The following is a 22,593-nucleotide window of genomic DNA, read 5'->3' as shown; positions in this document are numbered from 1 at the left end:
AAAAACCATGTATATTCGTTTCAAATAGATCATACGTCCGACAAGAGTAAATTACAACACAGGTACGCCCATGTATGTGACAACCAGTCGGCAACAGCAGTGAGACACCCGGTAGATTTGGTCTCCAGGAAGAAGAGCGAGGGACGTATAAAGCGCAGAGGAAAGAAAAAAAGATATAGACAAAGGGTATGAAACTGTTCCGATTGAGACGTCCGAAAGAGGTGTACGAGCTCTTAGTGATTTCCCACTACGGGAGAATTGGGATTGAGATTAGTGACCAGTGGCACCGTAGTTCTGGACTGGCGCTTGAACAGGGCCACCCTGGACTGGGACAGGGCCCTGGGTGTTGTAGATGGGTTCGTACTGGCCATTGCCGACGTCTGTGACATTCAATACAGAGTGAGTCAGTTATCTATGCTGCGGAGGGATGCGCAGAAGGATGGGAAAGGACAGGAGGGAAGGAGATGACTCGGAAGAAACGCGGCGTACAGGTGTATTGTCCACGGCCGTATGAGTCCTCGGCCTTCATGTTCTTGTAAATGAGCCAGAAAGCGTGCTACATTATGCCCCACAAATCGACGTAAATATGCAGTTCAGAATGTCGTGAGTATTGTCAGGAGCGCACCAAGTGACCGGGGATGTATCCGAGACTGCACGCCGTCACACATCAAGGTCAATTCTCATAATTAGCGTGCAGGAGTGAGAGTGGAACTTACAGAGTCAAACAAATGTTGATGAGCAGGTCACAACTGCATCCAGTGAGGAACGCAGCGGTAGCTGGAGGGAAGATAATAGCGACCTATTCGAACAACCCCATCCGTGTTCAGTCCTGTGTACCGTTAGATTTACCACGAGACCTCATAAAAACGTACAAGAATGAGAAGAACGTCAGAGCCTTTGATAGCCATTATGTTTCTGGATGTTTAGGCGAAGTAACGTGTGGGTTGGAGGGCGTTGGAGAAGGAGGTGATGGTTGAGGACTGACGCAGGCGCTGCGGCCTCTTATACGGCTCTCAAAAGCCACGTGCGAAAATGACGTCGGCTCCTCTGTTCCGCATCCAAGATCGGTACCGGTGCCACCTCCTGAAGGTTCGGTTTGAGTGGCGCAACTATGGCCCAAACTAGGGGCAGGCCCCGGGCAGACTCAGACTGAGAATATTGAGGAACGAAGGGACCGGGAGGTCTACTTCTCGGGAACAATTACGCAGTACTGAAGTAGATATATTCCAAATAGAAGAGAAATGAGCGGAAGGCGAAGCGTAAAGCGTAACTAGCGTGTGTTCTGCAAGTAAATTGGATCGTAAAGGGACGCAGCCTCAGTGTGCATGATACAGAATTGACCGACACAGTGACAGAGATAATAGACATATACAAGGTATAAATCAAGAACAATATATCCAACTACAAGGCAGAACAGAAGGTAAAAGTAGAAGAACAAAATGAATGAGATCGTTAGGTTGTGTGGCCCTAAGTTGGAAGGATAAAGATGTGCGCGTTGCTGTGGATCGCGTGTTACGAAGTATTTAGAAACAAAGGATAAAGAGAACATACGACGGAGTAAAAGTGAAGGTAAACATGAGGTGCATATGAATGAAGACATCTTGATGGGCGCTGAGGGAGTAGAATGTGGAGTCGTTGAGCACAACACCCAGTGGCACGTCGCGTACGTCGGAACTCTTTCATAAAAGGTCGGCCTTCTCGAAGTGTTCCGTGAAAATGGATTGGCGAACTAAAGAGGGATTTCGTGTCAGCTAGGGGACTTCAAAATCAAAGATTCAAAGGGGGACTCACTTCGTCCCAGAACAACGGACGTGGCATTTGCATCCTATACGACGTGACGATGACGGGTTCAGTATTAGTTTTAGTTACAGTACAAGAACAAGAGAGACATGTACTCACCGTTGCACAAGTAACATGGATGTGCAACATACCCCCGCTCTGTCGATTCTGCTTATAGATCATCGCGAACTTGCCTTTCAGATCTAGACACAATGAAATCAGCACATGAACAGTTGAGTGTAAAATAGCACTGCGGAAAAGGGAGAACATACACGACAGTACATTCTGAATATCATTAGGCTTGTCCTTATACGACGTCACAAACTTCCGGAACAGTACTCCCGAGTTGAGCTTCGCCTCGAGAATATCGTACTTGTTCAACAACAGCACAAATTCGACTTTCTGCAGTAGTTTGCTTCCGCAAATGGACTTCCAGAGGAATATTGTGTCCCACTGTGGTCCGAAGAGAACGACCCATTAGGTTGGGAATCGAAGCGTGAATTTGAGTCTGATGATACGTACTAATCGATTGACACTCCGATCTTCGGCGAGGACTTGGTTGAAGGCCGATACGGGAGCAATGAACAAAATCATATTGACTTTACAGGAGCAAAAATGCCGTCAGCCCCGGGTCAGTATGAGATTCTGATAGCGATGGGCTTACCGTCATCGAAATACGGCAGCCATGCAGCTAAAGAAGTCCCCGTTGAACAAGCAAAAGAGGTAGTGTTATTACGGTCCCAGACGACAGAATCCGGAAGAGAAAGAGCGAAGAAAGACACTCACCACGTTGGCTCCGACTGCCTCCAACATCATAGATAGCCCAAGTCTGCCCAGCATCAGTGGCTTCGTTAAACGAAGGTTCATAACACGTTTACGAGACAAAGACGAGAGTAAACCACAGGCCCGCCCACGTAGTAGCATATAGAAAGAGAAGGGGGAAGGAGAGAGAGAAAAAGGAAGAGGCAAGATCGTGAATGAGATAAGTAGGTCGCGTACATTGTTGAAGCCACGAATCCCACCTGTTTCCATCTTTAGGAGATGTTCTTCGACGCCCATGGTCTCGATACGCGCTTTGAGGACGTCTCCTGTTTTGTTGCGGTCACATGTAGTCAGAAACAGTGATAGAGAAACATGGAAATTTACGTACCTGATGTTGGCATATACCCTGGCGCTGCTATTCGCTCGACCTGGTCCAAAAAACTTAGGGGATACCACTTATAAGCCACGCTACTCACCGCACCACCAACAATTTCGATAATACACCATAACCGCTCCCCAAATTCGACAAACTTCTGATAAAAATCACCCAACACCATCTCTCCCCTTAGAAACTCAAAAAGCAACACCATTTCAAACACACCCAGAGCGAACCCTCATAATAAATGGGAAAGGAAAGGGAAGTTAACGAAGTACTCACAACCCGCTCTGAAATTCCAGCATCATGCTTTCCTTTGCCAATGCCGTCTTCACGACCGGATTCTCCCACAGTGCCAGAATATCTTCCCTGCACGCCGCTAACACCATCCTCGCATTCTTCAGCTCGTCATACACCCCGGCTTTCCCTCCCGCCCCGTTGACCGGCTGGCCCGAACTGCTCATCCCAGAAAGCGGCCTAAACAATGATTTCCATCTGGACCCGGATTTGACAGAAACCTCAAACGTCCGCTCGTACCCTTTCTTGCGCTGCCAGCTCGTCGTCGAGCCGACTCGAGGGTCGAACTGTAGATCGGTGTTCGAATTTGTGTTAGGAGCTGTAGGCGGATACGTCGTCGTTGATATCGGATTGCCGCTGGGGTTGATCAAGTCATCGGGGCTGGAGTTAGAGTTGGACGCCGTATTCTGCAACGACCCTGACGAGTATTGTGCACCTCCCACAGCCGATGCAACCGTGTGTGGGTCTGCGCTCCCCGTGACGAACTTTAGGAACGCTTCCTCCACGCTCCGAAGCGGACTCAACCTCATTCTCAGCCTCCTCAACTCGTCCGTCAATGCCATGGAACTCTTCCCATCTCCATGTTCCGTTACACTCCCACTTCTGCTAGCGCTACCAGCAACACTGGCATGCCCAGCAAGACTCCCTCCACTCCCGTCTTTCTCGGCATTCTCTGGTCCAGAGGACGTCGAGCTTCTCGGCGTCACGGATATTGTCTTTCCATCCGGATTTGTTTGCGGTCCGTGCGTATGCGTATTTGTGTGGGCATGGGTATGCGGTTGTTGCGATATAGCCTCACGTTCTCGCTCCAGCAAGAGGGAGAGTATGAAGTTGACTGACCGGACGAGGTTGAGGTGAATGATCGCGGACCAGGCTTCGGCTTCGGTGCGGAAAGCTTGTGGAGTGTATTGAAGCTGGAAGTTACGCAGCATGGTCGATTTTCCGGATTCGGCTTGGCCTAAGTAGAACGGGATGAAAGAGTAAGTCGCCGAACATTTCCCAGAGTGCGGGATAGATGATGGGAGGCTGAAGCAAGTCCGCAATACCAATACCCAATACCAATGACGAAGAGGGTTAATCTAGAGAAAGCCACCTGAACCTGCACAGCACAAACCACAGTACGTCGGTAGTAATATGGCCTCCGTCTCACTCAGAGACACCAGAAAAGCAAGGACCAACGCAAAGGAACAGAGGAACTCACCTAGCAACAATATCTTCACATCCGGCTTCCTCTTCCTCCTCTCAATCTTCTCCGCCTCTAACTCACAATCGATATCATCGCTCACCCGCTTCGCCTCCCTCTCCCGCTCCAATCTCTCTGTCCGCTGCTCCTCGGTCTCCCGCTCCGGACTCGGACGTGGAGGCCAATCTGAATCGTCTCCATCCTCGAACGTGCGGCGGGAGGTTGCTGTACGATCGCTAGGACGGTCTTTGACGGGCATGCGGAGGTTTTGTTCGTGGAATGGTGGAGATATGGATATGGGTGAAGCTGAGCCTGAGGAGGGAGACAGTGGAGAAACTTCGGCTTGGGAATTGGCTTGATGCTTAGCTGGTTTGAGACGGCCTACACGGACACGAAGAGGGTTGGACATGGTACGATTGACGTCCACCGTCGGGTGCAGATGAATGTTGGTTTGGCACACGAAGGAGCGGTGGCGTGACGGAACACGATGAGAGGATAGAGAGATAAAGTTAGAATGTGTGTGTGAGTGAGGACCAGAATGCGGCGAAAGAGAAGAGAAGACAAAGGGCCGCTGACCTTGGGGCTTATAATAAAGCGGTCCAGGTCAAATCAAGTATTGCGGGTCGAAAAGGTCCGAAAGGAATCGCGAGAGCGCGTAAGCGCAAGGGGTAGTCTGACCTTGTCTGACGATGACAAGAGTCGGTTTGTCGTTGTGAAGGCTGTAAGAAAGTAAGTGATACGTGATTATTATGAAGCCAGGGTGGGGGGAGCCACTGGCTACGCACGTCGTCGGTGGACAAGGGAAGGGAAGACGACGGAAGGAAATAAAAGAGAGCGGACTGGAAGCCTGTCGAGGAGAAATCCGGAAAAGTGTGGAATACGAAATAAAGAGGGCGGCTGACCGGGCTGACTTTTTTTGCATTTTCAAAACGTACTTACGAGCAGATAGTTATGAGACAGGCGTCAGATCGGCGAGTTTGTCAGGCCCTTAGACTGTCAAGACGCTCGAGATAAAGAGTCACTGGAGTTCAAAAATGCTCGCGTATCATCTATCTACGTTGGCTATGAGTCTACTAGGTCCCATTAGCTGGTACTATTTGGATCAGCTGCGAGCAAGTACTAGGAATGGGATGGTGTCCGCTGTGGGGCGGGTGACCTCCAGAGTCTGGACGGGTACGAGACCGCGTTCCTTTCTCACCCATGAAAACACGTCGATTGTGCCACCTGGTTCGGAGGAATTTCGAGTAGTTCACACGAACTTTTGGAGGACGTGGTACACTCGGAAAGAACGACGGACATGTTCGTTGTCGTCTGAATTTGATGATGAGTTTACCGTGTAGCGGCGCCTGCTCATGCCACCCGTTTGATAGGCGTTTTCGTGGGAGCGTCATACCCCACTCGGAAGCGTAATCCACTCGTGAAAAGGTTAGACTTGAAATTATCCCTTCCTTTCTCCTTCGTTACGCCAACGCAACCGATGGCCGTCCGTCTGCGCATTTTTATTGGTGGCCTGGACCTTCCCAACGGATTCTTCGCGACACGCTTTGAGTACCTTTAAATCTCTCTCGATCGCGATGACCAACCGCATGCAGGGACGATCAACGATCAACGCCCATCGGGGGTCCATCGGGTCGATATCCTGCGCTTCGAAGCTCGGGAAGCCGTCAAAAACTCTTGGTTGGAACCAAGTGGATGCGGGGGGAGGAGAACAAGGAATCCGCGAAGTGGACGAGGCTCCGACCGCACGCGACAACCTTTCTCTCATCTTTCATTCATCTTTCGCGATAGGTGTCTTATGTAGCCGGTATCAGCTGCTATTGGATACATCCTGTCACGTCCCTATCATTTGTATGGCTTCAAAAACATTGAATCAATGATGCCCCCTGGACGAGACTCAGACGAATCTAGATCCTGGTTCAGCACACACATTTCCCCAAACCCCCACCTACCCAAGTATCGATATGGATCTCAACAAAACAGCAAGGGGGCTCATTGTAGGGCTGCACAACTACATATCCCCGGTCATGGGCCAATCCTCATCTACAAGTCTCGATACGTACGCATCCAAGATCGCCGTTCTGCTGAGTCTGAAACCTATTTATGGAAAACATGGTGAGCCAAACGCCAAGATTTGCATCAATCGGTCCCGTGGGACCACGGAGAACTTGCTTCCGTGTCTGCCAAGTCTAAAGTCTGTGCCTTCACGATGTGCAAAAAAGATTGGCGACAATGAGGTCTTTTAGTGACCAAGACTGTATCACGCTCATGAACTTGTTATGGTCGGAAAAGATGAAAGAGGTGTTGTGTGGATGTGACTAGAAAAAGATAGCGTCCAACAGAACGACTGGCGATCCTCGAATTCAAACATTGTACTTCATTTGACCTTGAAAGCGTGCAAAACTTACATCTACCCTGATACGGGCAGGAAATGCGAATCGAAGACACCGCGGCTAGGATGTCGAAACTCATGGTCTATCACCATGTATTCTCATACCTACGTAGATCACAGGCGCTCCATCTCTCCTTGACAGAAACCCAGAGTGACCTTCTTGAAACATAACTGATGCCTACCGTAGGCTGGCACTAATGATGATGATGGTCGCCCATACTAGCCCTCATCACCGCCTCTTCCTCCTCCTCGTCCCCCTCCTCCCTCACATCCCAAAAGCTCTTCTCGATCGCCTTCAAATAAAGCTGCATCTTCCACATATCGCCCACCCTCAGCCTCGCGTGGTCCAGCGCGATCGCCACCGCCGGACTATTATCGCTTCCTTTCCGGCTTTGGGTGGGCTGGTCGGGTTGCGGTGTTGAGGGAGAGGGGGATGAACGACGAGAGGGCGCGGGTGATGATTCGGAGATATAGTCTGGCATGTGTGGGTAACGCGAGGAGAAGTGTGTGAGGAGGACGTTTTCAGCTCGCATCCTATCCATGCAACAATAACCAACAACAACAAAAAAGAGCCCAGTCAGCATCAGTCCGCCTACCTAAGTTATGAATATAGAACAAAACGACGAACTGCTTGGCGATATTGACAGCCTGGCCGACCGTCGTGTGCGCCTTATTGAATGCCATTTCTTCTTGGTCGTCGGCGAGGGTGGCTTCGTGGATGAGGAGCGTGGGGTCTTGGCCTGCTAGGACGAGGTTGTTCGTCGGTAGGGTATCGCCTGAATAACTGTTTACATCGAGAAACAATGAACATCATTGCGTCGGGAGCACGGAAAGGAAAAGAAAGGAAACGTACACGATCCGCCACCCATCCCGATGCGTCATCACGATCCCATACGCCCGGACGCGATGCTTAACATTCACGGTCTCGATGCTCTTCAGTCCCATCATATCGCACAACGACTCCGCGGCCAACCGCGAACTGAACACGGACCCAAAGCACCGATTCAGTCAGTGACCACCCCGCAATGCCGGAATGTTAGAGAAAGTGGAGTAGAAAAAGACTCACTTCCCCTGCCCCTTCCACTCCGTGCCCTCCCTTCCTTCATACCACACATTAACACCTCCACCCATATCGAGCGTATATCCCTCCGGCTCCTCACGCTTCCTGCCCCCATACCCGTACCCTCCCCCGTATCCGTTCCCGTTCCCTTTACAGGCCTTAGCGACGACATCTATATGTTCCGCCAGGATGGGTATCACCCCGTTCCGCGTCCCAAGCGACGAAGCGAGCCCGAGCGGTTCGGTGTCTGAGAGTTCACGCAGGTGGAGATGGACGGTCTCGGGTGCGATGAGGTAGAGAGGGTCTGGGGGTGGTGGGTTGAGCTGTGGACAGATATTCTTGTTAGCGTTCGATGGTAACAAACTGGAGCGGAGCGGAAGATGAAGGGAAGGGAAGGGAAAGGGGAGACAGATGACGAACTTTAGCCCTCAACGCCAATATCCTGCCCAAACCCGCATGATGGTCCGCATGGATATGACTTATGAAGATGCACTTCAACGTCCTCAACACATCATACGCCGTCTCTCCCTCCTCTTGCCTTTTCTTCTCCTTACCAGGGTTCGAACCGCTCTCAACCCCGAAAAACCTAACGATCTGGCCCCAAGTCCCCTCGCCCGCGTCGAAAATGACGTACCCGGCCCGTTTGGGGAGTTGGATGAGTAGGCCAGAGACTGTATAGCACGAGGGAAGAAGCAAACGGAAGTAATGATATTAGCATCAGGTAGAGTACGAATGTAGGAGGACAGGAAGGGAGGACAGGGAAGGTAAGCAAGATAATAATAAAAAAGGCTCACCGTTCCTAAACCGACTAACGACCGCACTGCTCGTCCCCGTCGGAATCACAACGATATCGTCTCCCGGCCTTCCTCCCTCCCCTCCTCCTTCCATCTCACTCGCCACGGCCCGTACCCTCTCCCGCGCTGTCACGTAGCTCTCCGAAGTCGAGGGGGATAGCTCTACTAGCGGGGCAGCAGATGGAGCAGAAGGAGCAGGAGCAGAGGCGGCGGCGGTGATAGTGGTGGTACTGGTGGAGGAGGAGGAGGTGCTGGTGGAGAAGGAAGAGGAAGAGAAGGAAGGGTAGGGCGAGGAAGTGACGACAGGATGGAATAAATCCCTCGATTGAATCTCACTGTCAATAACCGGCGGTTTGGCCGGTCTATGATCCGTGAACGTGTTCGAGACGAGGGGGAAAGTGTTTCGCGGGAGGTTGGGGATGGCTGCATAAAAGCATAGAACGAAACAAAATAAAATACAAGTCGGTATTAGTTATTATGTTATGTCAGGTAGGGCGTGATGGGGAAGTGGCGGGAGACAGTAAGAGACGGGGAGAAGGAGGGACAACGCACACGACAACGCCCTCTCAGCCTCGAGCCTGTATTTCAACGAAGGAAACATGTCCGGATCGAGCTGGTTCAGCCTTAGCTGGTTGAGCGCGACGCTGGTGAAGGTCATCGGGTCGGCGTTGTGTGCGCGGGAGGCGACCATGTGCTGTTTCGAGTTTTGTGGCGTACAATGCATATCAGGATGTCAGTATATCAGTGTCGTGTGAGATGTATCAAATGCACAAGAAAAAGAAGGAAAGAATTCACATAAGTCCCATCAGCGAACCCCCTCATGAATTCCCCATACCGCTCGTCCTCTAGCACGCCCTCGCCCAGGAGATGATACACCATATGCGTGTTCACCTCTTTATGGTCCTTTGGGTCTTTGGAGCGGAATTTGGCGTACAGGGGGTGGGAGGAGGAGGAGAAAGCGGCGAGGAGGGAGGGGATGTGCGAGGGTGTGGGGACGTCGATTATTAGGGATGCCTGTATACGCACAACATCAGCACACACACTTCCTTTACAAGCCACAACGCTTCCCATCCCACACAACACCGAAAGAAAGGATGGCCAGACGTACCACAGGCGCCTCACTCTCCCCCACACACTCCTCCGGCCTCACCGTCCTCTCCACCGTCTCCTTTCCTCCCTTTCCATCATCCACCTCCACAGAAAACGTAACAGTCTCCCCCTTACTCACCCGTCCACGCAGGGGTCCTTTCAATCCCAGTTCATCTGCGCGTTGCGCGTTGAACCGGCCGCGCATGCGCGGGCCGAGGATTAGGTAGGCGCAGGACGGTGCGGGGTGTGGAGCTGAGGAAGAGGGTGCATCTGGGGGTGAGAGTTGGGTGGTGGAAGAGGAAGAGAGGGAGGAAGAGGACAAAGAAGGAAGGTCGAATCGCGGAAGCTGGTGGAACGATTTCGCGGGGTTGAAACGCGCGGGCCCGCGATCTCTTCGGCCGTTCGTTGTCGTTGCAGGCGGGGGAGGAGGGGGAGCTTCACTCGATTTGGGATCCGTGGTCGAGGGCTGGTCGGTGCGTCCTTTCTTGCCCTTCTTGTGCTGCTTGCCCTTTCCACCTCTACCATCCCTCCCTTCTCTTCCTTTGGCGTTCTCGTCATCTTTCACGGGAGGAGCAGCCTCCGATTCAGCCAACGTGAACATGTGCCCGACGGTCAGGTTTCGCCATTCCTCAGCTTCGGCGCCGGTGAGAGACTGGATGGAGAATTCGTGCGGGTTGGCGCGGTAGCGGTCTAGGAGGGGTGCTTGAGTTGCGTCTGCGGTTGCGGTTCGGGACGGGGTGGAAGAGGTATCGGTGGTCGTGGGTTCAGAGGGAGAGACAGCATCGGGAGGAGAGGTAGCAGCACCAGAACTAACGGGGGCAGGTTTTTTAGAAGGAGTATCCTCTGCTGTAGAGTCGTCGCGTTTGCGTTTTAGAGAGCCGAGTGGATCGGAGGTGGACATCGTGACGTCTCCATCTCCATCTCCGTTACTCGTGTTCAGAGAAGTTAATGGTGCAGATGTGGTGGAGGAGGTGGAGAAGAGAGGGATAGCCCAGACTGTTATGTTTTCGTCTTTGAAGACGGGGGGTGGGTCGGTTGGGAGGGTGGCGGTGGCGGTGGCGCCGGAGTCGATGGGTGGAGAAAGGGATAGGTAGGAAGTTTCGTGAACGCTGAGGCGGAGGGTATCGCTGAAATATATTAGTATAAGTAAGAAGGGTGAGTGTGGAGAGATATACAGAGAAAAAAAAGGGACGGACCGGTAGAAGAAATGACGCATGGATGCGAGGATATGGAGGATGCCTGGCGGACCTACGATATCGAGCTGACGCGCCGAAGCGTCCGCTATGGCCATCATCGAACCTATAGTACATCCACAACCCCAGTAAACGCCCACCCTACACTCTTCACAACAAACAAGAAAGAACACGCACTGGTCATACCGCCCATCCGCTCCGTCGTCGCCTGCGTCAAAAACATCGCCTTGACCTTCTTCCACCCCCTCCTCGTCTGGAGATGCGCTCTTGTCGTGCCCTCGCCCACATTAAACACGTATTTGCCCGACTCGAAGGTGATGACGATCGTGGGGCCCGTGTCGGACGAGAGGCCGGTGATGGTGGAGGAGGACCAGTTCATTGCGCTCGACCGTAGTTCGGTGTTGATGTGGGCGTTGGCGTCAAGTGATGAGTCGTGGTGAAAGGGACGACGTGGGTGGCTCAAGAAGTATTTACAGGGCCTGTTAGGAGACCATAGCGAGCGGCGACTCGCGCGGAATGCGAGAATCTTGGGCGAATGTGTTGTGGACTGAGCCACTCGTGGGAACTTGCTCGATTCACGCCACCCAGAATAATTGCAGACGCCGAATCCGCGTGCGGGAGTTCGGCGCCATCAGCTTGGCTTCGTACGTTCATGTCCTCTTCCGTCTCTGACTGGTTGGACGTCGTTCCTTGGCTGGCCCGCGCTATCGACAGTACGCGCTACGAGGTGGCTATAGTACGCAATAAACAGGAGCAAGACGTGATTCTTCAGCACCTTGTTTCTCGTCTTCAGTCCAGCGTTCAATATTATGCCGAGGCAGCACTCCCACCTCCCCCGTACGAACTTGAGGGGGCTCTTTTCTTGGATGGGGAGAGACGTACGATGAGGAAGGACGCTTGGGGGCTGTTTTTGGATAATTTTAACAGACCGGAAAGGTTTTTCCTCCAAGTGTGCCGTTAGTGCTCTTTGTGCATACCGATCGTTCGTATATTTACCGCCCTTTGCACCCACCAGTTCCTGAAGCAGAGCACAACCTTCGTGTTTATTCGAGCCCAGAGGACATCCAACGTAGCACGTAGGTAACATCCCCTCATTCATCCTTGCATTCACATCCACAGCCTCCTGAACTGTATCGCTCTTAACTTATGGCAGCCTCGCGAGCGCCGTCGCCCTCGAGCTCGCATTCCAAACGCCTTACCAACCCTCCCAAAAATCCCGCTTCCTAACCGCACTAGAGACCTACGAACAGATGTACGACCCACAAATACATCACAGACGAATCATCCCGATTGTACAATCCAGCGCGTGTGGGAAATCGCGCCTCGTGAAGGAGCTCTCGAGCGAGGTGCCATGTCTTTTGAGAAATGTTTCGTTCGCTCATTGTTGACGCGTGGGGTTGTAGGATTATGTGATAAGTATCTGCCTGCGAAACGATCGGAATCCCGCGTCGGGGTGGCCGCCTGGGGACGTTGGGGTGTTGAGGTTCTTTAAGACGTATGGGGGTGGGAAGTACAAGGTAAGTAGATACTTCAATGCAATTCAATCCCTGAGTTTCATATCACCTCCTGAATGCGTTCTCCTTGACTCTGGCTGATTCTGTGATTTTATTACATAGGGAGAAGAACTAGCAGCTGCATTTCTGGGCGCACTCGCTCATGTCGTCGCGGATTCTATATCCATTCCCTCCTCCTCCTCCTCAGAGGCACCTCCGAAAGATTCGCTAGCGAGTTGGAAATACACCCTCCCCACCTCGAACGCTTCCTCCCTTGACACCACCATGGATACAAACAACCGAGAAAGCCACATAGCCAAAATCATCTCGCGCACAAAGCACGTTACGTGAGAATGCGGGATGGCTCGAGAAAGAGCGGGGGTGGGTTGATCGGGTTCGTGTCCAGGGTAAGGAGCGTTCTGGAACTTTCACTGGGGCGGGGGCAGAGGCGGAGGCGTGCGCGTGGCACGAGAGGCTTTTTGTAAGGTTTTGTGCGGGTGGATTCGGTGCGCTGGATCGGAAACTGTCAATGCAAGGTCTTCCACATCCCCAACGCAGGAATCCGGGTCATCATCACCGTCAAAGTCAAAGAAGATTTTTCATCGCGCTAGACGAATGTACAGCCCTGGGCGAGTCCAATCCACAGATGCATATGCATATGTTACCGGAGGACGAGATGTCGCTGGGGGCTATGTGGCGGATGATGAAAGCTGCGGATGATTTGCACTCGAACATTGGTCCTGGCACGAAGAACGAGAACGAGACTCGGACGGACACGGACACGGTGTTCTGGTTCCTGCTCCTCGATACAGATCCCGGTCCGTTTCTGCTCCTACCTCAGGCTGTGGCGGGACCACGAGCAGGGCGGAAGTTGAACTTGAACTTGAGGTTGAACTTGAACTTGAGAGCGCAGCCGCCGTTTGTGTATCTTGGGTTTACAGCGAGTTTCGAAATGATACGGAATTCCATCTTTCGCGTTTTGGCTCAGCCACAGCTCGGCAGCGACGGAGCTTGCGACGGCACGGAGGTCTCCGCGAACTTGTCTGGACCGTTTTGTATAACCGCTGTGGCCCAACTGTGGCCATCCATGTTTCTCGCTCTGTCCGTCAGTGTAATCAAGAAGAAAGCTCTGTAAAATACATCCATAAGTACAAATGTCTATACGGCAATATTTTCACAGAAATACGACCTTAGAAGAAACTGTCAAGTGATGACTTGCCCCATGCTTGTCGCCAGAAGCCTGCACGCATACCAAAACCTTTGAAGAACATTATGTGAATCTAGCACTCATCAATATTCTATAATTGGGTAATTTCCTCCCTCCCATATGTTCCTCTCGGTTCCCTGTTTATTTACGCACAGGAATTTGAAAGGTCATCGAGCACTTTGTGCATTGGGCCACACACAGGCAAGCCTTGCGGAAATTCCCGTGCCGCGCATGATCCGTCACTGCCGAGCTGTGGCTGAGCCAAAATGCGAAAGATGGAGTTCCGTATCATTTCGAAACTCGCTGTAATCAGATGGCTCCGAAAGTGATGGGGAAGGAAAAGGACAGGGGGATAGAGAAGGGGATGGAGAAGGGGAAGGGGATAAGGTACCCCCGTGAAGCACTGCAGTTGAGATATCTAAAGATGTATGGGCGTCCGGTCAGCCTTCTTCTCCTTCCAATCACTATACCCCACTCACCTGCATGGTCCTTTTCAATCCTGACCTCACCGTCCCTTTCAACTTTTACAAACGCTATTCCCATCGCGCACCCACCCGCACCCACATAGTACTGGTCCACCCTCCCCACCACCTCCCTCCTCTCATACGCAAGCTCGAAACTCTTCTGGTCGCCAACATCCACGGGCTTCGATCCATACAAACAGACGCATGTTTTCGCTGCGTTCGCGGCGAGGCTCCCACTCCAACTCACAACTTCCTCAACACAGAAACAGGAACAGAATGAGGCGGTGAGAGAGCTGGAGAGGGAGCTGGTCAGTCGGCATATGCGCATGATCATCTCTGTTTCTCCCTCAGTCAGTGAATGCAAAGGAGGTGAGGGCGATATGGAGATGGAGATGAAAACGAGCGCACCATCCGAACCCGCTCTCGCCCTCGCAGCGACTTGGCAATTAACCCAAACCCAAACCCAAGATTCAAGTTCACTGGCGAGTTCGGACACTGGCAGGGCCCGCCGTGCGAAATATCGTATCGCGCTCGAGGTGCTGTTGAAGCAACTTGTTCTTCCTGGTATCATCGATGTCGGTGGTCGACGGCGCGAAGAGCTCTGCAGTGGACTTCTTTGCATCCTTGCGCGGGATGGGATTCAGATTCATGGTGATAAGGAGTTTTTTATGGATAAGAAGAGGACGGTGGTGAGGTCGTTCACGCTCGGGGAGTGGCTTGGGAGTCTGTTGGGCGCTGGGTATGGGTGCGACTCCCCCTCCCCCTCCTCTTCTTCCGTCTCGGGTTTGAATGATCATGCAGAGAACGGTGAGAGAGTGGAGAGGGAGAAGGAGGAGAAGGAGAAGGAGGAGAAAAATAAAGAGCCAGTCAAAGACCTCCGCACATTCAGCTCGAAAGCGACAATGACCTGGACGCACATCCACGCTCTCACCCGTCCCTTCGACAAACTCCCGATCGAGCTGGTGCGATGGGCGTTTTTCACCGGGGCTGCGCTGCAGCAGCCTCCTCAATGCTCGCATCATAACGATTCAGAACCTTGCTCGCACTCACATAACTTGAAGGGCCGGGGTGTCAATGACTCGGATGTAGAGTTGGCGCCGGACTTGGTGTTCCCGGCGTATGTGGGGGATATGGACGAACCGTGGGATGATGCGTGTTTGGTGCTTGTTGGGGTCGTGGTGCGGTCACGGTGTCGAGGAGGCGAAGAGGGTTTGGTGGGTGTCGGTGTGCCGCCGATTTTTTATCCTTTCGAAGAAGGTGGGCTCCCAATGCGGAGGAAACAGGAGACGGTCATGATCGTTATGGATTTCTCCGCGACGACCTCTTTGGGCGTCGAGCTCACACGTCGCAGAGCCACAACGCCGTACGATGTCGATCCTTTGGTAGACGGGCCAGGGAAAGAACCGGAGAATTTCTTGCTGAGAGTGAGGGGCAGGGGGGAAAACGTGTATCCCATTTTGGGAGGAGGATTTGAGGGGGTGTTTGAGGGGTTGTTAGGGGGAGGGTGTGAATGTGGGTTGGATTGGGATGGGATGCAGGAGTTTAAGGGGATGCAGGAGGAGGTAGGGAGGGAGATGGATCGGTTTGAGTTTGTTGGTGAGGAGGAGGGTTAGGCTTTTTTTTTGTCGAGAGGTGTGGTTGTGTTTGGTTGTGTCGTTTGAGTTTTTTTTTTCCTCTCGTGGAGGTTGTTTGAGATGTGTCTCGACCCTGCAGCTTACCATCCATGTAATTTCTGTATTCATATCTCCTCGCAGTCCAGTAGCCGTTACCCTATATCGTTAGCAAATTCAATGTTTTGTATTGGGTCAGTGTAGGTCAGTGTTAGTACTAATTCGTCGACTCTCAGTTTGCTTCAAGGCTTGCCTACACGGCTTCAGACAGATCAGTCATCGGTAATCAGTCACCGGTAATCTTCTCGCTCTGTTGTACGTCGAGTATCGAGCTTCTCGTAAACGCAAACCTACCTTTGCTTGAAAATCGAGAATTCGGTCTGAGTTTGCTACCCATCCGGTCCTCTAGATCTGGCGCAAGTTTGGACACCGGGAAGTGCCGAAGTGGGTCGAGCGAGTGGCTCGGTCAAATCTCTGGCTTGCTCTCCTTCCGCGCGTCCTCGTCCTTGTCCTCGTCGCGCCCATCCATCTCCCTTCGCCTCTGAACTGAACGCCCGGTTCTCGATAAAAGGCCCTTGAAAATTCGCTGAACGAACGGTGCAGCATATCTTCTCGTCTGGAGATAAACATATCTGGTCTGAGTCAACAGATCCCGTTCTTCCTTGTCAGCGTCTGTGTCACTTGCGCACGCAGCCTCCAACACACGAACTCCCCGGCGCTCCGCGTCCGTGTCCTTACCCAACTCGACCCAGCCCAAACACAACCAATTCCTAGCACTGAGTCTGACGCTGGCTGATCCATTCTCCAGGCAGGCACAGGCATAAGATGGTCACAGCGACATCGACCGGCGCACCGCCATCCAATTCCAAACCCATCCCCATGTCCAAACCAACGCCCCAGCCCATCTCGTACGCCGACCGCGCAAAGAAAGGTGCTCATGCCCGTATCTCCCATCCTCAGCCCCAAACACAAACACGATTAGCGCCTTCTTCGTCCTCGTCTGCGCAGAAAGGAACCACGACGACGACGGTGATGCCCTCGGCCGCTGATTTCCCCGTAGTCTCGAATTCGAACTCGAACAATCACGCGTCGAGAAGTCATCATTCGACGACGACTACGACTTCTTCCTCTGCTGCATCGACGCATACTGCACATACATCGCCCACGACCTCGCACGAGAATCCGATGGACGATCCTACGCCACCTCCTTCGGCACCAGCGAAGCCACCAGCGATGAACGTTTGGAGCTTGCGTGCGGAGGCTCGGGCTCGTCCCCTTCAGCAATTAAACTCACAAAACGTCTCCGCCACCACCCCTTCCGCCCCCTCTCCCGCTGTCACCCCACCCTCCGCGTCGAGTAGCCGTGCGACGCCGAACTCGAACGCTAATCCTAATCCTAACGCCAACGCCAATGCCAAGTCATCACCTGCCCCTATATCTCTAGCGAACTCGCGCTCTCCGTCTTCGAGACCAAACGCATCGGATGTCGAGGATCCCGACGCGTTCGTCGTGAAAGCGAATCGCTCGCTTTCGTCTCAGCGTCGGCCACAGACACAGACACAAGCATCGCATCAGCCGGTACCGGCACCGCCGCCGCCGCCACCTGTGGATGATACGGAGAGTTGGCCGGAGGTGGGCAAGGCGGTTGGTAGTGGCGGTGATAGTGGTGCAGGGAAGAGTTCGGATCAAGGTGGAGATAGAGATGGTGAGAAGGAGAGGGAGCGGGATAAGGAGGAGGAGCAGAGTCATCCGAGTACGCCGAGGAAAGGTGCGTCTTTTCTTTTCTTTCGTTCGTTCGTTCTTTATATACATCCAAGAACATGCAACCCTTGGCCATGATCTTCGTCCTCCCACCCTTCCTTTCATCCATGTTCGACAAACCTTTTCCGTTCATTTCCCCTCCGTGCTGCTATCTTTCGAGCCTTCACATGGCATGATATATCATAACATGACTAACATCGATTCACTCCTACCTTCCGTTCCTTCTCTATCAATCGCCCCACTTCCCTTGTCCTATCTCCCACCCCTCATCCATTCATTCACTCATCCTCACTCGAACAGAGAAACACAAATGGATAGCCATACCCCCCTCCGAACTGCAAGCCGCCGCCGACGCCGCCGCCCGTCGTTCACGTTCACAACAACATCAGCACCAACAGCAAGGATCCCGCTCACACTCACAATCCCAGTCCCAGTCACAATCACGGTCTTCGAAAACCAACGCCCCATCCACGTCTACTTCGAACCACCGGAGTCAGAATCAAAACCATACCCGCCATTCGAGCTCGAATCCGTCCGTGTCAGTGTCGCAGGTTCCGTCGAGTAGCGGGGGTAGAGGAACAGGGACAGGGACAGGGACAGGGACAGGAACAGGGTCGCAGGTGACGTCGACGATGCAGAGTAGGGCGAGTAGTTTGCAGTCGAGTCCGAGGGGGTTGGGGTTGGGCGTGGGCGGAGGGGGGAGGGGGAGGAAGTTGCCTGGGGAGGGGATCGAGGTCGTTGTGGTGAATGGGAATGGGAATGGGAATGGGAACGGGATTGTGGGCGGGAGCGGGAGCGGGAACGGGAATGGGAATGCGCTGATGATGGGCGCTGGCGTCGACAAGGCTGGTCATAACACGACGGACAGCACCAGCACCGACGCGGTCAAGATTGCGCCGAGCTCCGGACCCGACGCTCTCGTCACTGATCCTAGTGACTCGATCGATTTACCTAACGCTGCCCCGCCATCTCGGTCCTCTCAACCCTCACGACCCTCCCGAACATCACCACACCATCAACAACAACCCCAACAATCCCAACAACCACAACAACCGCAGCAGATACAAACGACGCTACAGCCCCAGCCCCATCAGCATCACCCTACGGTACAAGGTGCTTACTACGTCTCGCCGCCACGGATGCAGCAGCAGGTGCAGTTGCAGTTGCATCAGCCGCAACCGCAGAGTTTTGCGCATGAGGTGCCACAGGTGAATTCGAATCAACACCACCACTCGCAGTCGCAATCGCAATCGTTGCAGGCCCCATCGGGTTCGGGCTCGGGACCGTACCCCGGTCCACCGTCGTCTGCGACTTCGCCGTTCACGTCTGAACATGGTCATGGAGCGATACACCCACAACATCCACACCAGCATTCTCATTCGCACTCACATTCGCATCATTACCCACCCCCGCCTCCTCCGGGCGCTTACATGCCTCCCCCACCCCCGCCTCATCAACATCCAGATATGTATTCGCCCGGAGCTGGGGCTTGGTATCCTCCTCCACAGATGCAGGTTCCGCATTTGGGACAACATCCACATTCGCATCCACATCCGCAGCGCCAGTACGACCCACAACAACAGCACCCACAGCAGCACCCACAACAACAGCAGTTCGCGCCGTATGCGCCGTACGGGTATTGGGTGGGTCCGGGCGGGGAGTACGTCGTCCCTCCTCCACCGCATATGCAGCATGCACAGCAGCAGCAGCAACATTTGGCGGGACCGGGACCGGGACCGGGACCGTATGGGTATGGAGGCGGGATGGGTGTGGGTGTGGGTGTGAATGGCATGTCGATGAGTCCGCAGCCGAGGGCTCAGTCGGGACAGGACATGCAGATGTATGGAGGGGTTGGGACTGGGACTGTGACTGGGGCAGGGGAGGCCTCGGGCGAGGGTGAGCAGGATGGGTTGGTGCGAGAGGTGTTGAGGGTCGATGTTGGTGTTGGCGCTGATGTTGGCGCTGGTGTTGGAAGAGTGCAGGATGGCGAGGGTCACGGGGCTGGCGTACCGCCACCCAGCGAGAGATCGAGACCTTTGGATCCGAAGGACGAAGAGGCCGTAGCGGGATACCGGAAAGTCTCCGTCGTGGAAGATGTGGTCGAAAGAGGAGGGGGGTATGTTGGAGTTGGGGAGGTGATTTTCGGGAGTGTGGGCCTCCCCGAAGGGATGAGGAGTCCGAGTCCTATGGAGGAGGGTGGGAAGGTTGGTTCTGCGGGTTCTGGGACGGGCGAGGAAGAGCGGTCTAAGGCCAAGATGTTCACCGTCGGTGTGCGGCCGGGCGAGGCGGGCCCTTCGTCTCTCTTGAGGGAGAGGTCGAAGTCTAGGAGCGGGACAGGGACGTGGACCGCGACAAGGACGAACTCGATGACCAGTGACCCTGCTGCGACACGCCAGAATGGCGTGGTCGTCACCGGTGCTGGTGCGGATGCTGAAAACATCGGGAGCGAGGTCGTGGACCTGACGGATAAGGAAACGAAATTCGAGTTTGGGACGACAACGACGGCGCCGACGACAACGACGGCGCCGACGACAACGACGGCGAGCGACTTCATGGATTATTCGAACGCCGGTGCTAGTGTCGGGCCTAGGTCTGCGTTGCCGATGGAGAATGCGCCGCAGGGGCTGGGGCAGCCGCCACCTGTGCCATTTAACGTGGGCTTGTTGTTCAGCGGAACGACGGTGCAGGCGCAGAGTCCGACGGTACAGGTTGGGCTGGAGTCGTTGGAGGGGACGTCGCCGCCTCAAGTGTTACCGCCACCGCCGCCGCCGCATTCGGGACCGTATTTGCAGATGGGTGAGCAGGTGGGTGGGTTGCCGGTGACGACTTCGGGGACTGGGGTTTATCTTGGACAGGGACAAGCACCGGGACCTCCCCCTGCGTCGGCAGCGAGAAGTTCAGGCGCGGTACCACCGGTCTCGGCTGCGAGGTCGGGTACAGGCGATGATCTCGAGGTGAAAGACTTTGGATTCGGGTTCGGAAGGGCGAGCGGGACGGGTTATGCAGTGGATTTGGCGAGGGAGCAGAGGATCAGAAGAGAGAAGGAAAGAGAGAGGGAGAGGGAGAGAGGAGAGTATCAGATACAGGCGAGGGAGAGGGCAGAGAGCTTTGGGTCTGCGGCGGGTGGTGTTGGTGCTGGCGCTGGAGTAGCGGCGGGGATTGGAGCGGGGATGACACAAGGTGCGGCTCCGGGTCCTGGTGCGGGGATAAATGGATGGGTTTCTGGGGCCGGAGGAAGGTCAAGGAGGGGTTCGTTCGCTGGGAGCGGATACGTGGCAGAGAGGGGAGGATATTCCGGCAGAAGGGGCAGGGGTATAGGTCCTGGAGGATTTGGATCTGGTAGGGGATATGGCAGAGGCGGAGGCGCGTATAATCGGAGACAGGTGCAACCTCAACTGCAACATACACCTCCTTCCCGTTCGCCTGTCGGTTACACGCCACCGGCGCCTGCATTCCAGTCGTTACCCCCTCTATCGTCGTCCCTGCCTCCGCCATTACCGCCACCACCCTCCCATTCAATTTCGCCATCGTTGCAGCCTCCAATGACCACTGAATCACCAGGCGGAACGACGTACTACGCTTTGCCTCAACCTCCTTTCATAGCGCCCGGGTTCGAAGCATACCATTACTCGCAGTTCCAACCCATCGTGCCACAACAACCTCAGATGACCTATGCGCCCCAGCCGACTTCTGCGCCTGTCAGTGCTGGTGGCGTTGGGATGCAGCCGCAGCCACAGGGAGGGATGCATCCTGCGACGGTGCCCCAGCCTATCACGCAGCTGGTGTTCCCGCTCGATCCGACCAGGTATTATTTGCTTGGACAGTTGGAGTATTATATGAGTGCACAGAATATGGCGGGCGATTATTGGTTGAGGAAGAAGGTGCGTTGTTATTGCTCTTTTTACTTTTCGCGCTGACTGACTTGCTAAATCGTGTGATGTAGATGGATTCCCGCGGATGGATTCCGATCCAGCTCCTCGCATCGTTCAATCGCGTTCGCAGCACGACCCAGAACTACTATCTGGTCAGGGAGGTACTCACGCTGTCTACCATCGTCGAAGTGAGAGGGGACTATGTCCGGATGGGAGGTGGACAGTGGGAGAGATACGTATTGCCAGATGCGCCGGTCAGTGAGGTCGAGAGTCCGTATGAGTACGGCGCGCCTGTGCATGGGTATGCAGGTGCTGGGGTGGAGGTGGCCCCCGGAAATGGGACGAGTGAGAGTGCGAATTCGAATGGGGAGGTGTATTCGCCGGGTGGGGAGGAGACGGGAGAGGAGGTGGAGGAAGAGGAGGAAGATGATGTGGTGTTTGTGATGGGACCTCCGGGGCAGCAACAGCCTTGGGTTTCGACTTCGTAGTCTTGATGCTTGCAGCACATGTGCGCTGTCTATGGTAAGCGTTGTTTTTGAGTTGAAGATGTGGCGTCGACTAACTTGCCTCTTCTCTAGCTGCTTCAGTTTTTGTGTCCGGCGTTGAGCTCTCACTCTGGGCTTTGGTATCAAATTCTGGGATCATTCCACGAATATAAAGGCCAACGGGCGGCGTGGTCGACGGCGGGTTCGGCCGTAGTTCAACGAAAGTTGGTCTGAACCCTGTCTTCTTGCTTTCTCACTCGCTTTCTTCTTTTCGCATTCTTTGTTTCTATCTTTTAGGTTGTCTCGTGTCTCGTTTTGTTCTCATTTGCGGACAATGAAGTGTGCGCAGCTTTGCTCTTACTGGTTTCCTTCTTGCTCAGACCGCCGCTTGGTCATATCGTTATCATCCACCCTACACCCTCATGTCCTTTTACCCAACACTGTCTGGTTTCTTGTCTTTCTCTCGATCGTCTGCCATGATACTTCGGCTCATCTTCTCTTGTTCTCCATCTCCACGTTTTCCCTTGCCTCCCTCATGAATCAAATCCTCTACGAAGATCTCTGCATCCAACCAATCAAAGACTATAATACGATCCCACCTGTCGACGCACCCACATCCAGTACAATATATATATGTCCACGCCGTGCAACGATTCCATCCACCCATTCATCCCTCATGGCCTCGAGTACGCAATGAGCTCACTCATACACACAATTTGCTTCCGACATCACAGTATCTATCTATACATACAGAGCAGATACACATCTTGCAGCGCGCC

General features: G+C 53.8%; 5 protein-coding genes across 5 annotated transcripts; 2 read left to right on the top strand and 3 right to left on the bottom strand.

Moving 5' to 3' along the window:
• Positions 1–16: 16 nt before the first annotated feature.
• On the bottom strand, positions 17–949 carry STEHIDRAFT_124889 (uncharacterized protein). Its single transcript, XM_007308963.1, has 5 exons — positions 873–949; positions 717–799; positions 626–650; positions 490–556; positions 17–380 (listed from the first exon to the last, which is right to left on the bottom strand). The coding sequence occupies exons 1-5, from the start codon at positions 906–908 to the stop codon at positions 271–273; spliced, it is 321 nt and encodes a 106-aa protein (XP_007309025.1). The 5' UTR covers positions 909–949; the 3' UTR covers positions 17–270.
• Positions 950–1,245: 296 nt separating this feature from the next.
• On the bottom strand, positions 1,246–5,117 carry STEHIDRAFT_103577 (G-alpha-domain-containing protein). Its single transcript, XM_007308962.1, has 14 exons — positions 4,974–5,117; positions 4,416–4,778; positions 4,014–4,172; positions 3,670–3,791; positions 3,200–3,501; positions 2,930–2,982; positions 2,779–2,867; positions 2,566–2,608; positions 2,444–2,470; positions 2,302–2,378; positions 2,052–2,232; positions 1,900–1,982; positions 1,792–1,825; positions 1,246–1,729 (listed from the first exon to the last, which is right to left on the bottom strand). The coding sequence occupies exons 2-14, from the start codon at positions 4,654–4,656 to the stop codon at positions 1,680–1,682; spliced, it is 1,461 nt and encodes a 486-aa protein (XP_007309024.1). The 5' UTR covers positions 4,657–4,778; positions 4,974–5,117; the 3' UTR covers positions 1,246–1,679.
• Positions 5,118–6,854: 1,737 nt separating this feature from the next.
• Positions 6,855–11,460, bottom strand: STEHIDRAFT_124887 (uncharacterized protein). The gene is made up of 11 exons (XM_007308961.1): positions 11,100–11,460; positions 10,926–11,028; positions 9,749–10,856; positions 9,436–9,654; positions 9,193–9,334; positions 8,641–9,063; positions 8,267–8,517; positions 7,853–8,169; positions 7,640–7,765; positions 7,415–7,570; positions 6,855–7,320 (listed from the first exon to the last, which is right to left on the bottom strand). Exons 1-11 carry the CDS (start codon positions 11,299–11,301, stop codon positions 6,981–6,983), a joined length of 3,387 nt encoding a protein of 1,128 aa, XP_007309023.1. The 5' UTR covers positions 11,302–11,460; the 3' UTR covers positions 6,855–6,980.
• A 114-nt stretch (positions 11,461–11,574) lies between these two features.
• STEHIDRAFT_171657 (uncharacterized protein) lies at positions 11,575–15,737 on the top strand (the record flags this gene model as incomplete). Its single annotated transcript, XM_007308960.1, has 8 exons — positions 11,575–11,658; positions 11,716–11,878; positions 11,938–11,998; positions 12,076–12,268; positions 12,326–12,439; positions 12,539–12,757; positions 12,822–13,520; positions 14,191–15,737. 8 exons carry the CDS (start codon positions 11,575–11,577, stop codon positions 15,697–15,699), a joined length of 3,042 nt encoding a protein of 1,013 aa, XP_007309022.1. The 3' UTR covers positions 15,700–15,737.
• Positions 15,738–16,521: 784 nt separating this feature from the next.
• On the top strand, positions 16,522–21,817 carry STEHIDRAFT_161424 (uncharacterized protein; the record flags this gene model as incomplete). Its single annotated transcript, XM_007308959.1, has 3 exons — positions 16,522–17,464; positions 17,758–21,338; positions 21,401–21,817. 3 exons carry the CDS (start codon positions 16,522–16,524, stop codon positions 21,815–21,817), a joined length of 4,941 nt encoding a protein of 1,646 aa, XP_007309021.1.
• Between the last annotated feature and the right edge of the window lie 776 nt (positions 21,818–22,593).

This window comes from Stereum hirsutum (genome assembly GCF_000264905.1).
Source record: "Stereum hirsutum FP-91666 SS1 unplaced genomic scaffold STEHIscaffold_16, whole genome shotgun sequence".
NCBI lineage: Eukaryota > Fungi > Basidiomycota > Agaricomycetes > Russulales > Stereaceae > Stereum > Stereum hirsutum.
Note: the sequence above shows the minus strand (reverse complement) of the source record. Positions and strands in the feature narration are given on the sequence as shown.